At 38.8% G+C, this 13,313-nt stretch overlaps 1 protein-coding gene across 4 annotated transcripts; it reads left to right on the forward strand.

Annotated features, from left to right (window-relative positions):
- The first annotated feature begins 235 nt into the window (after window positions 1-235).
- On the forward strand, window positions 236-5,679 carry GAPT (GRB2 binding adaptor protein, transmembrane). 4 transcript variants are annotated; one of them, XM_033179622.1, is made up of 3 exons: window positions 236-392; window positions 2,874-3,001; window positions 3,716-5,679. In XM_033179622.1, exon 3 carries the CDS (start codon window positions 4,006-4,008, stop codon window positions 4,477-4,479), a length of 474 nt encoding a protein of 157 aa, XP_033035513.1. In that variant the 5' UTR covers window positions 236-392; window positions 2,874-3,001; window positions 3,716-4,005; the 3' UTR covers window positions 4,480-5,679. The 4 variants fall into 4 exon arrangements, with proteins under 4 accessions (XP_033035513.1, XP_033035515.1, XP_033035516.1 ...); XM_033179624.1 differs by having other exon boundaries at window positions 249-392; window positions 2,782-3,001; XM_033179625.1 differs by lacking the exon at window positions 2,874-3,001 and adding an exon at window positions 2,782-2,846 and having other exon boundaries at window positions 249-392.
- Window positions 5,680-13,313: the final 7,634 nt, after the last annotated feature.

Raw genomic sequence — 13,313 nt, forward strand, 5'->3', positions numbered from 1 at the left:
TACCACATTTAAAATATTTCTTTTTTGAAACATTTAAAGTACAAGTGAAGTGACTTTTATTGATATTAAAATGGGAACTGCAAATATGGCCCAAATAAAAAACCACGTAGGCTTTACATATTATTTTCTGACACAGTTAAAAAATTATTACTTGACAAAGATGAAGGGCCAGACTTCCTTATTCAAAAACTCACACCATTTATCTTAATTCTGCTGCATCTGATACTAACTTCCTCTAGAGCCAGGAAACTTTGCAAGTGTTAAATAACCTGAAAGGAGGGAAAGAAGGAAGTAACCTACCAAAGTGAAAAAGAGGAACAAGTTCTAACCCAATGCAGGTTTAAAACATAACCAAAAGAACAAAAGAGAGAGTTTGACACACCAATCTTGAGGTAAGTAAGAAATTGATTTAAGGTATTTGGGTGATTAAAAACTATAAGAAACAAGTTTGTCTTTAATTAATCAATGATTGTTATCTTATTACAGTTTTTAGAAAAAAATGCCTTACGTAGCTATAAGGGGGAAAGCCAATTTACAAACTGAGAGTGATGTTGATGTTCCTTTACAATATGATTATGCTTTGCTGTTACTTTGTTTCCAAACAGAAGTGCATCATCTTACTTGAAAATTCCTGAAGTTTCTCAGCAATTTGCGATTTTAAGAACAATGTCAAATTATTAGGTAACCTGTTGGAACTGCTTTCCAAAATGAAAACAGAGTCTTCTTTCAAACTGGGCAAAGTGAACATTATTTAAATGTTAAACTATATTTGAAGGATTATTGCTTAAAATGTGTTTTTCATTATAGTAGGTCTTTGTTCATGTCTCACAGGTTTTTTTCCTGTAATGTTATTTCAAAGAAAATGATGCATTTTTTTTCTGTAAAATGTCTTCTTGTCTTTATCTTGGTAAATATCTCTTAGACAAACAATTTTAATATTTTGGATGTACCCGAATGTCTACTCTACATAGAATAACATAGATGGTAAAAATACCTTTTCTTCTTAAAAATTAAAAGGGCAATTTATTGCCTTATCCTCAGCTGCAGAAGTGACAATAGTTAGCCTTCCTCAACCCTCACCGTGACTTCTGTTGCAGGCCTGGTATCTTTCAAAAAGTTGATTAATTTCAATCAATATTTTATTTTGTAAATTTACTTCAAATACTCTGGCAACTAATTTCTTTTTTTTTTTTTTTTTTTTTTTTGAGACGGCGTCTCGCTCTGTCGCCCAGGCTGGAGTGCTGTGGCACAATCTCTGCTCACTGCAAGCTCTGCCTCCCAGGTTCATGCCATTCTCCTGCCTCAGCCTCCTGAGTAGCTGGGACTACAGGCGCCCGCCACCATGCCCGGCTAAATTTTTGTATTTTGTTTTTAGTAAAGACGGGGTTTCACCGTGTTAGCCAGGATGGTCTCAATCTCCTGACCTCGTGATCCACCTGCCTTGGCCTCCCAAAGTGCTGGGATTACAGGCGTGAGCCACAGCGCCCAGCCACTAATTTCTTAAATCGGTAACCATATATACCATAAAATATCTTGCAGATAATTGGCCCTCATCTGTTTCAAACAGAAAATGAGGTCCTAATGATTAAAATCATTTGGCTAAACTTTTGTCCTTGAACACAAGCGCGGCTGGCCTTATAAAGGAGGGCTCCTACAGATTGTAAATCTTGTGTGGTGGACCATACAGTTCTCAACCTCAATATTACTCCCCAAAATTCCAAGGAGATTAAAACGTTTCTGCATCTGGGGTGCTTGTACCTGTATTTTTATCAAAAAAAATTTATAAATTAGCTGCACATCTTATTTAATTTTATTATGTGAAATGTCAAGTTAAATATGTGCATATTAATATATTCTAACCTTAGACAAATTTATGAACGTTCATTACCATTAAATTTTTCGTGAATACTCACTAAAAGCAGAGCACCATTTTGTGAATTTCTACTTTTCTTCTTCATTGTTACTATTATTATCATCCCATAAGGAGATTACTTCCTTCATTAACGAACGTTTAATAGATTAGTCATTCTATGTCTAATGCTGGTGTTGGTAATACAAAGGTAAATAATATATAATTTCCAACCTTCAAAAACCTCAGAGCTAATCAAGCTATACAAATTTAGTGACTGATGCACTTAGCACGTTACAGATATTTGGATAAATAATATTTTGGGGAAATTTTTACCTGAGTTCTCATTCAGTAACATTTTGGTTGTAAGGAAGTTACTTAACTTCTTTAAGCCTCTCTTCTTATCTATAAAATGATGATATAAATAGTACCTACTGCATACATCAGCTATAGGATTAAATGAGATAATCCCTGTAACAGTGTTTAAAAGCTGAAGCTCTTAACTAAACATTATTGATGATAACATTCCATAAAGGATAATAATCATTTCACAGGCCCTGTTGGATCTATTTCTACATCCAGACTGAAAATATACAGTAATAATGTTTTGTTCATAAAATCACAATGGAACATGCAGCCCAGTTGAACACTTCCCCTTCTTATCTCCTTGCCATTTTAAAGCATCAACAGAAAACAATGTAAAATCATCTTAGATAGAAGTTATTTTCTGAAAGCTATGAGAAAACCTGTGATACAAAGGCTTTTGAAAATACATTGGTTTACTTTAAAGGTCTCATTTCATGTTTTAAGCATAAACTGCACCCTTGAGTTTTAAACTATCATCTTAAGCAATTAGATGCTGAAATTTGCAGTCATTTTTAAATGCATTCTTTCATTCAACAAATATTGATTGGATGCATTTTCTGTGCTAGGTGTTGTGCTGTTCTCTAGGAACATACAGATGAAATGACCTGAACTCTGCCCACCATTTAACCGAGTAAGAATACAATTCTCTCTCATTTAGGTTATGGCACTATAGTAGAGAATGGACTCATTGATGAGGGATTGCAGAGGAAGGAATGGTTAAGAAAAAGACAAGGTCTCTACCTGCTTCAAAGAAGGATAGGCAGGGCTTCACAAAAGAGGTGACAGGTAATGAAGATGATTGCGCTTGTCTGCACATGTCCCATTTCTTCTATTGTGCTCAGAACATTATCTTTCACTTGAAAATTGTTAACCTAATTGTCAAAAACTATGTGGAGATCTAAGTGATAAAACCACTCAGGCTTGGGCAGGGACAGAATTTTTCTAACTCTTTTTTCTTTCATCACAACAGGTAGTGTATTGTATATTAAAAGCAGAAGCTCACTATATGCTGGTGTTTAATGCATTGGTGAATATCAGTAATTTTTCTATGTTAGATAATAAGTATGCAATTAACATATTTTTAATTTATAGCAGGTTTCTGGATGGCAGATCATTCAACCTTCTTTTTTTTTTTTTTTGAGAGGGAGTCTCGCTCTGTTGCCCAGGCTGGAGTGCAGTGGCACGATCTTGTCTCACTGCAAACTCTGCCTCCCGGGTTCATGCCATTCTCCTGCCTCAGCCACCCGAGTAGTTGGGATTACAGGCACCTGCCACCATGCCTGGCTAATTTTTTGTATTTTTAGTAGAGACGGGGTTTCACCTTGTTAGCCAGGGTGGTCTCGATCTCCTGACCTCGTGATCCACCCGCCTTGGCCTCCCAAAGTGCTGGGATTACAGGCGTGAGCCACCACACCTGACATTCAACCTTCTTTTTCTTGAGTTTTCTACTCTACTGTCATCTTCTACTCATTTCTGCTTCATTTTGTGATTCATTAACAGAAAAGGAAGTGGAATGGAATAAAATCCCCTTGATACAGTACAATTATACATTAATGGCTGTAATGTGAAGAGCATCACACACGAAGAGAGCCATCTTCCAAAAATAAGTTTATACACTCTCTCCTCTAACTGCATCAGGACTTTACCAGATAGCATTCTTTCAGCTCTGAAAAGGAAATGCCTAAAAGAGCTTCCAAACTCATTTTTTAATAATACTAGGCTACAAGGAATTACATTGTGAATTCATTAAGGGTAACACCAAACCACTAAACAGCACTGTTCGTACAGAAATGTTGAAAAGCTGTGGAAATAATTTAGTGGCCATTTCTGTAGGAATTTCGCTTCTTTTACTCTTAGTGGTTTGTGGAATTGGGTGTGTTTGGCACTGTAAACACCATGTGGCCACACAATTTACCTTACCGAGATTTTTGCAAAGGAGAAGCAGCAGGAGAAAAGTCTGTACTAAAACATTCTTGGGCCCCCGCATCATTGGCTTAAGGCATAAAATCTCAGTTGAAACCCAAGACCACAAATCTGCTGTCAAAGGAAATAACATACACACAAACTATGAAAATGTGGAAGCAGGTCCTCCCAAAGTTAAAGGAAAAACCAATAAGGAACTATATGAAAACACACGGCAGTCCGATTTCGAGGAGGATATCTACGGAAATGAGACATCTTCTGACTATTATAACCTCCAGAAGCCTCGTCCTTCTGAAGTTCCTCAAGATGAAGATATATACATTCTTCCAGATTCATATTAGCTTTTCAAAATGCTGACTTTTGTTATTGGATGACAAATACTCACTGTAATTTTTCAACAGCAAAGACCTGGAATCGAACTAAATGTTTATCAACAGTAGACTGGATAAAGAAAATGTGGTAACACCATAGAATACTATGCGGCCATAAAAAAGAACAAAACTAACATGGGAACAGAAAATCAAATACCACATATTCTCACTTAGAAGTGGGAGCTAAATAATAAGAACACATGGACAGAAAGAGAGGAACAACAGACACTGGGGTCTACTTGAGGGAGGACGGTGGAAAGAGGGAGGGGTTCAGGGGAAAAAAAACTATCAGGTACTATGCTTAGTATACAGGTGATGGAATAATCTGTACACCAAACCCCCAAGTCACAAGTGTTCCTACATAACAAACCTGCACATGTACCCCTGAACATAAAATTAAAATTAAAATACTGAAAATAATTCACCGTGATTTTTATTGTACTGATGCCATTATTAATCAAGTTCTGATAAGTAGGTAGTCTCTGCTCTATCTCCACCTTTCTGAACCCTATGTGTATCACTGTGGATTAATTCTAGATATCTTCTCCACCCTCCTTGTCCCAGACTGAATCTGTATTATGTGATATTGAGTCTTCCTTCTAAATGTTACCTGTTATCTCTTTCCTTTATTTCTACCATTATCTTTACCTGGATCAGAATTATTGTCATAGGCTCCTAACTGGTCCTCCTGCTTCTAGTTTCAACCCACTCCATCAATTACCCATGGTACTGCCAGATTTATCTTCAGAAAATATTCCCAACAGCAGCATCATTTATTTTGCTTAAAGTGTTTTAATGCCCCCTCTTTGCAAAAGACATAACACCCATAATTTGAACTCCAAAATTGATGGTTTTCCACAGTTGGTTCCAATTCCGTTTTCCAGTGACTTCTCCTACTATCTCTCATTTCTTTGCTTTCAGCAGAATCATCTCGAAACCTGCCAAATTTATCCTTCCTTCACAGCTTTGCTTTTCTCCCTCCTTTCTCAAGCCTGCTTCAGATTATAAGTTCTTCTGCACATCTCCTGAATCACTCCAAACCTGCATTTACCTTTTTATTTTCTGATATAAGTTTTGATGCCTCTTCAACTCTTAGAACATTTAAACATATGAATGTTGCCACAGCATTTTATTACCTAGCTTCATATGAAAATGTCTTAAATTCCCACCTGCATGAAAAGAAACTGCCTCATATGATGTTCTAGGCATTTTTAGTCCAAATGCCTAGAACATCACATGAGGCACTAAATGTCTCATGTTTTACTGATGAAAATTGAATTGTACATTTTGCTGAGTAGTTTTGAGGAAAAAAATCTAATAAATTCATCTATTATTCATCCATGCAACGAATATTTGTTGATTATCTTCTGTCTACTTGCTATTGTGCTGTGCACATGGGGGACATGGGTTGGTGGGGGGGTTACAATAGTAAAAAGAGAGACATGGATCCTGAACACATATGGTCAGTAGAAAAGAAAAGATAGTAAACAAATGAATACAATGCTGGTCATGAAGCTATGATAGCTCATCTCTAAATCTACTCTTTTATTTGCTCCTCTGAATTGCTTAACCTGGGCTTCTGCAAACATTTCTTTTGCCAGGTGGATCCATTCTAGGCTCTACCAATAGGGGGCACTAAGGAAGACTGAAAGGCAATAGGAAGCAACAGGGAATTGCTCCTGCCTATTCTTTCTCTTACCCCCGCAGGAATTATTGCTATGTGGTTTACTCCAGCATCACTGGTTGTTTACAGCTTTCTAGTTTCTTCCATCACTCCCAGGACCAGCTTCTCTGCAACCTGTCAGAAGTGCCTGCACCAGCCAGGTGCACCCTCCCTTCGACTCTCACAGCCAGACCCTCCTCCAACTTCCTGAAGTGGTGCAGGAGACAAGTGACACCCTCAGAGTTCTGCGTCCCAGCCTGGCAGGGCTCCTCCTCTGAGGTCTGGTAACTCTCAACCAAGATTGTTAGAGTTACTATCTATGTGGTACCTGTGTCCCCTTTTTGTTTTTTCATCCTGCCAATGCCTGTTTAGCCAATTATCTATATTAAATTCTCTCTGTTAAAACAAATTGATATGATTTCTATTTCCCTAAGTGGATACGTATCAAAATGGTAGAAGGTGCTTTATAAAAAATTCTTCCTGTTTTTGAAAGCAATGGGGTTGGGTAGGAAAGACTATTTTCATTTTAATAGGGTGGTCAAAGAGGCCTCACTGGAGACCACTTAAATGAGACTTGAAGGCAGAAGGAAGCTATAATAAATGTGATGGACAGAGGGTAAGAATGGAACCCACATGTGAAAATAATCTGGGGCCTAAGAGAATTTATGGTGCTCTGGGAAGCCATTGTGGCTAGAGCTTCCTGAGGAAGGCTTGGAGGGACACCTGCTGGGTTGGTGAAGGAGGGAATAGGAGACCATGAGCTTCTTATAAGTCTTAGTATGTGGCTTTGACTCTATTATAGGTACAATGGGAATCAGTAAAGGGTTTTAAGCAGAGACCTGATGATAACACTAGTATTTTTGGAAAGATTTACTGGGTTGAGAAGTGACTGGAAAGAGGCCAAAATGGAAGTGGGTAAGACAGCTAAGAAGCTTCTGCATTTAAGTTAGACTAGAGTGTCTGCAGTGCAGATAAAGACATTGACAGTGCTGCCTGTCCTTCAAGGATATGACACAGGACTTACTGACGGACTCAGCGTGTGTGCGTGGTAGGGGAGGGGTAAGACTGGGAGTGTGGGAAAGAGAAGAGTCTACAGGGATAATTGCAAAGTACTTTACGGAAATGAGGAAGACTTAAAGAAGAAACAGCCTTGGAGGCCGCATCAGTTAGGAATGAGTTGGGCTGCTAATGGCAGAAAACCACACTCAAGGGGCTTGGACACTGATAGTTCCATTTATATCACCTAAAAAGGAGGCTACAGTTAGGCATTTGATGGCTAACGTCAGCTCAATGATGCCATATAGACAGGCCCAGGCTCTTTCTCTATTTCCTCTCTGCCACCCTTAGTGTTTCAACTTTTATCTTCATCTCTATTGCCTCACGGCCACCATATGGCTGCTGAATCTTTAAGCCTTCTATTCATGCTTCAGTCATGAAGAAGAAATGAGGGGAAAGAGCAGCACCAGGAGATGTCTATTTATCTCATTGCTCAGAATTGTGTCACACAGACACCAGCAGGTGTAGGAGTGCATGGACAATTGATTTTTACCTTTGGTAACCTCATAGAATGGGCAGAAAAAGAAAAGTGAAGTTGAAAATAGAATGTGACTCAGTCAACCTCTAATTCTTGCGACAGGAGCAAAGTTCAGTTTTGAACATGTTTATTTTGACGTTTCCTGAAATATGTCCTGAGACCCAAGTAGAAGTATCCAGTTTGGTGTTGTATGTGCACATTTGGATTTTGGAGGAGAGGTCCTAGCTGGAGATGTCAATTTGATAGTCATGAGCATTTAGGTGGTATTTACAGGAATAATAATGGATGCCATCTCCTGGGAAGACACCAGGGGGAGCACAGAGTAGGGAATCAAGCAAGGAGGAAAGGGAGGAATCTGTAAGTTTTCCAGAACTTGCAGTATTTTGAGGATACATTAATGAGGAGACTCTGGTAAAGATTGCTGAGAAAGAGTGGCCAGTGAGGAGATCGCTATATGGCATCATTAAGCTGATATTTGCCATCAAAAGCCTAACTGCAGGCTCCTTGTTAGCTGAAATGAATGGACTACCAGTGTCCAAGCCCGTGGAGTGTGGTTTTTCTCTCATTGACAGCTCAACGCATTCTTAATACGGCCTCCAAACCTGTTTCTTCTGTAAGGCTTCCTCATCTCTGTAAAACACTTTGCAATTATCCCTGAAGATTCTTCTCTTTCCCACACTCCCAGTCTTACCCCTTCCTTACCAAACACACACTGAGTTCATCAGTAAGTCCTGTGCCATTTCCTTGAAGGATGGGCAGCATTATCAATGTGTTTATCTGCACTACAGCCACTCCAGTCTAACATAAATGTAAAAGCTTAAATGTAAAAGAAGTAAATTCCTGTGATATCTAAAAATGGTGGTTTATATTGTAAAATATGTGATATATTGACATTTGTCCATTATAATTGATTATCCAAAGTGTCAAAAGATGACATTTCAATAGATTAAGTTTAAAGACTGAACAGGTTTTATTAGCAATTCATAAATCTGGCAGCATCCCATTTAAACGTTTAAACAAGTACTCCATTGGGCATGGCAGAAGAGTCCGTTTTTATAAGACAACTTAAACAAGGACGATAAAATAGTATAATCCAAAAAAAGGATTGGTTGACATCAGGTTACTTTAGGTTACTTTTCTTGTAGTTACTGAAGCACAGGGGACTTCCTTATCATGCAGGCTAAAACTGATCTGTTTGGGGATTTGGCTATTATCTCTCTCCTGATTTCTCAGGTCAGATAAACAACAAGTTTCCGTTTGGTGGGGTGGAGCTTTGGCCTGAGTGACTCCATTTAGACTTGGTCTGTTGGAATCTAGTGCAGAAGTTCACTAATCAAATCAATGGACTTGCATAAATTTTATTTAACAAGAGATGTAGTGAATATTTGGCCTTTGTTTACTCTCTTTGACCAGAAAAGATAGTAAAAGAAGTATTTAGTCAATGATTCTTTACCTAATTCTCACCTTGACTTCCTTTTTAAATTAATTGTAAGTTCCTTATCAATTGCTGAGGGGAATAAAGAAATTCATCATTCAAGTTTCTCTTTTTACTATACATACCCTCCATTCTTCGTCTCCTCTCCTATCCACTCTTCTCTCCCTCCCTCTCTCATTTCTCCTCCCTCATCAATGTTTCCTCATCCTCTTTCTTCTCTTCTAATTCTTTCTCTCCCCTTCAAATTCCTATCTCTTATCTGCATTCTTTATTACAGCATTTCTCTGCCTTCTCAAAATCTCAAAAGTAAAGCTTGTTCACAAGAAATAAAGATGATAAAATCACTCTGCATCAGTTAAAAGTAGCAGTTCGTGTTTAGGTTATACCATTTTAAAAAGGAACCACATGCAAACAATGTAAAAGGAAGGATGTTGGGGGTGGGGGAAGGAGACAGTAGCATTGAATACACTGCATATGACTTTGTTACATACACACGTAAGTGTGTTCACATTCCATGACTTACAGCCAGTCTAAGACTAGCCAGTGTCCAGCAACAATGAGCCCCTGATGTCTTGACCTTGCTTTCAGCCTCCAACATGAAACATTTTACTGCAATTTGCCTTATACTTCACTTCTCACCCTATTAGTGATCTCCACAGCGACTGGACCCCTGATAAGCCCATTGAAAGCCTTGCTTTACAACCTCTCAGTTACTGCCTTGACCAGGACCTGTGGGGAGATTGGGATATTGGGCTCCAAGGAGGAGAGCTAAAAGAAAGAAATCAAAAAGGAGAGGTGATGCCTGTACCCACATTGTTATGGGCTGGACATTTGTGTTCTCTGAAATTCATACATTGAAGCCTTACTTCCCAATGTGATGGTATTTGGAGGTGGGGCTTTGAGAGGAATTAACAATTAGGTTTAGATGAGGTCATGAGGGTGCAGCCCTCATAATGGAATTAGTGCTCTTATAGGAGAACAGAGTTCTCTCTGTCTCTCTCTGTCTCTGTCTCTGTCTCTCTCTCTCTCTTTTCCTCCCTCCCTTCCACCACCCCCTGCCCCTGCCTCCCCACACCATGTGAGGACACAAGAAAGTAGCCATCTGCAAGCCAGGAAGTGGGTTCTTACCAAGAAACAAATCAGCCAGCACCTTGACCTTGGACTTCTCAAACTTCAGAACTGTCATAAGTAAATGTCTATGATTTTAGGCACCCAATTTATAGTCTTTTGTTATAGCAGCCCAAGCAGACACATGTTAAACTGCTGTTCTAAGCCATAATAACTTTTTCTTTAAATTCCGAGAGTGACAAGTCCCGTATTTACTTTTTGGTGCTTACCTTATATGATCGCTTTCTGGCATTGTACTCTTGCTCCCTCTTTTTCCCTACTTATCATCCTTTGAAGCTTCCTTTTCTCTTGTACAACTTTCAGTGGAGTGGTTCTTCATGATCTTTACTTGGTTCCCAGCTCCTTTTCCTATTACTGTTTCCCTCGGTGATCAAGACGTTTATACTTGAACTCTTCTACTCCAATATTTTTTGAAGCATTTAACCATATAGCTCAGCATCTACTAATTTTTATCTGATGTCCTGCAGACATCTGAAATCCAACATGGGCCAAACTAACGCATTGGGGTCAAGATTGGAGTGTCACTCAGAAGTAGAGATGGAACTGTGATGGAATAGAAGACTCAGAGATAAAGGGAGGATATCCATTGCATAGGTTACTTAATAACAATTTTAAAAATTTAACCATTCAAAATGTTCAAGTGTCAAAAACATCAACCTCAAAATATCATGGTATCAGTGTACCAAGTATGGTAGTCTCCCTTATTTATGGGGAAAATGTTTCTGCACCTCCAGTGGATGCCTATATACACTATATTTTTTCTATATGTTTGTATCTATGATAAAGTTTAATTTATAAACTAGGCATAGTAAGAAATTAACAATAATAGTAAAAGGGAGCAATTACGACAATACTCTGTTCAAAACTTCATGGATAGAAATTCATTTTTACCATCGACTTCAGCTAACTCAGGATACCACTTTTTTTCTTCCTTAAGTCAAGAACTTTTACCTTTTACTGAAAAAAAGCACTTTACAGCTTCTCTTTGCCATATCTGAATTGCCAGACTCACTCCTCTTGCGCAGTAGGTGATTTTAAAGTAAAGTAAGGATGAATTGAACACCAACACTGTGAAACTGTAACAGTCGATGTGATAACCGAGCCTGTCACTCAGTGACAAAGGGACAGGGAGCACCTGTGGCATGGAGATTCTTGACACAGGAATGATTCACATCCCAGGCAGGACAAAGTGAGACGAGGTAAGATTTCATCACACAACTTACCACAGCACACAATTGAGAACGTATTCAATTGTGTATTTGAAATTTTCCATTTAATACATACGGACCATTGTTGACCACTGAAAACTGAAACCTAGGAACATGAGACCACAGGTGAGAGGGGACTGCTGTCCTGAGTAGTGGCATCTTCAACGTCAATACCTGGCTCAAACAGTGTGTGACTGCGATTCCCAGTCCCTGAAGCCAGGTGGTGTCACATTTGGAAACAGTGTGTCTTTCCTGTTCCCTGGCTTCTGAGTGAGGAGCTCTAAAATGCACCACTGTGTATGTAGTAGCAAGAAGGGGTCCAGAGCCTGCTAGGCAGCAGGCTAGAGGACTTCTTTGACAACTACAGTTGCATGGTTTAGTAATGCCATTTATTTTATTCAATTCAACACTTTCATTTACTGCTTATTTTTAAATCTTTTTAGGATAGTTATATTAAACAGAACCTAAAAATTGATGTTTAATGGAATATATCATAATAAAAAGACAAAGAATTTTGAAATTTTTTCACTTTGAGTGACTGGATATTCACTGATATCAGTGAATATCTCAGATATCAGTAAAAAAAACAGGAAGACTGCAAATATATCTTGAATGACAAGCACATCTAGTGGATACTTGCAGTGGGATGGAAAGGAGGTTGCAGAATATCAAGATTAGGAGATTTACAGCAAATGGCTTATATGATCTAGCAGGGAAAAGTTTGTTCAGTCATGTAACAAATATTTAGCAAATGCTTATGATGTAGTAAGGCCTGGGAGGGCAGTGGGAATGCAGCAGTGGGGTTGTTGGGTGAAGGATAGAGAAATGGACACTGCCCCAGTACTCAGAATGTTCACAAATTGCAAAAGAGGTATGGTATTTACAGGGGTTACTAAAGTACAGTAATGGTACAATAAGGAAGCACATGGTGTAACGAAAGACCAAAGCCAGAGTGTAGGAAAACTTTCCTGTGGAAAGTGACACCAAAACTGATATCTGAAGGACAAGTAGGAGATAGCCAGGCAGAGACTGAGGGAATGGTCCTCCTATAAGGGAGAATAACACAGGAGGGTCCAGAGCATAGGGTGTATTCAAGAATCTGAAAGAAAGAAAACACTTGAGCATCGTGTGTAAAAGAAGGGTAAGAGGAAGGCAGTAAGCTGCGAGGAAAGCTCAGATGATTCAGGGCTTTAAATAACAGGTTAAGGAATTTGGACTTCAGTCTAATAATTGTGACATTCATGATATCAGAATATGGTCTGAGAAGGCAGAAATGCTACTGCTTTTTCCAAGAAAAACCCACAAAGCATTGCAAGCAAAGAATTTCTGAGCTGCAACAGAATATGGGAAGCAAGATTTTGAAGTTGAAGACATAAGACTTGATTTCAAGAAGCACATGTCAATGAGTTATAAGATAAATAGTGCTCTCCAGAGGTGTGTTTCTTTAAGCCTCTGCAGTTTTTAATTTAAATTCAGCTCCTGTAGTTTGCATTTTAAGATTCTCCCAATAGAGAAGGGAATTAAGCAAATGAGAGAGGCTCAAACAAAAGGAAGCACAGAAGATGGTAAATTGCCAAATGCAATCAAGGCTGGTGAAGGTGTGACTGCAGCAATTGACCCACATTGTTGCCATGGAAACCAAAGCTCGGTGGTCCTGGAGTGCTTTCCCTTTGAAAGGACAGATTGGCTTTAGAGAATAGTTAAAACTCTGCAAATTATGGATGTTGGATCATCCATTGTCACAGGTATTCTAAATTCTTGTTAGTGATGGAGACAATGGCTACCTGGGTCTGAGTTGAACTCCCCAGCAGCCAAGAGGGTGTCAAAAGCCTAAGA

Source organism: Trachypithecus francoisi, unplaced genomic scaffold (genome assembly GCF_009764315.1).
Source record: "Trachypithecus francoisi isolate TF-2019V2 unplaced genomic scaffold, Tfra_2.0 Lachesis_group2, whole genome shotgun sequence".
NCBI classification, from domain to species: domain Eukaryota; kingdom Metazoa; phylum Chordata; class Mammalia; order Primates; family Cercopithecidae; genus Trachypithecus; species Trachypithecus francoisi.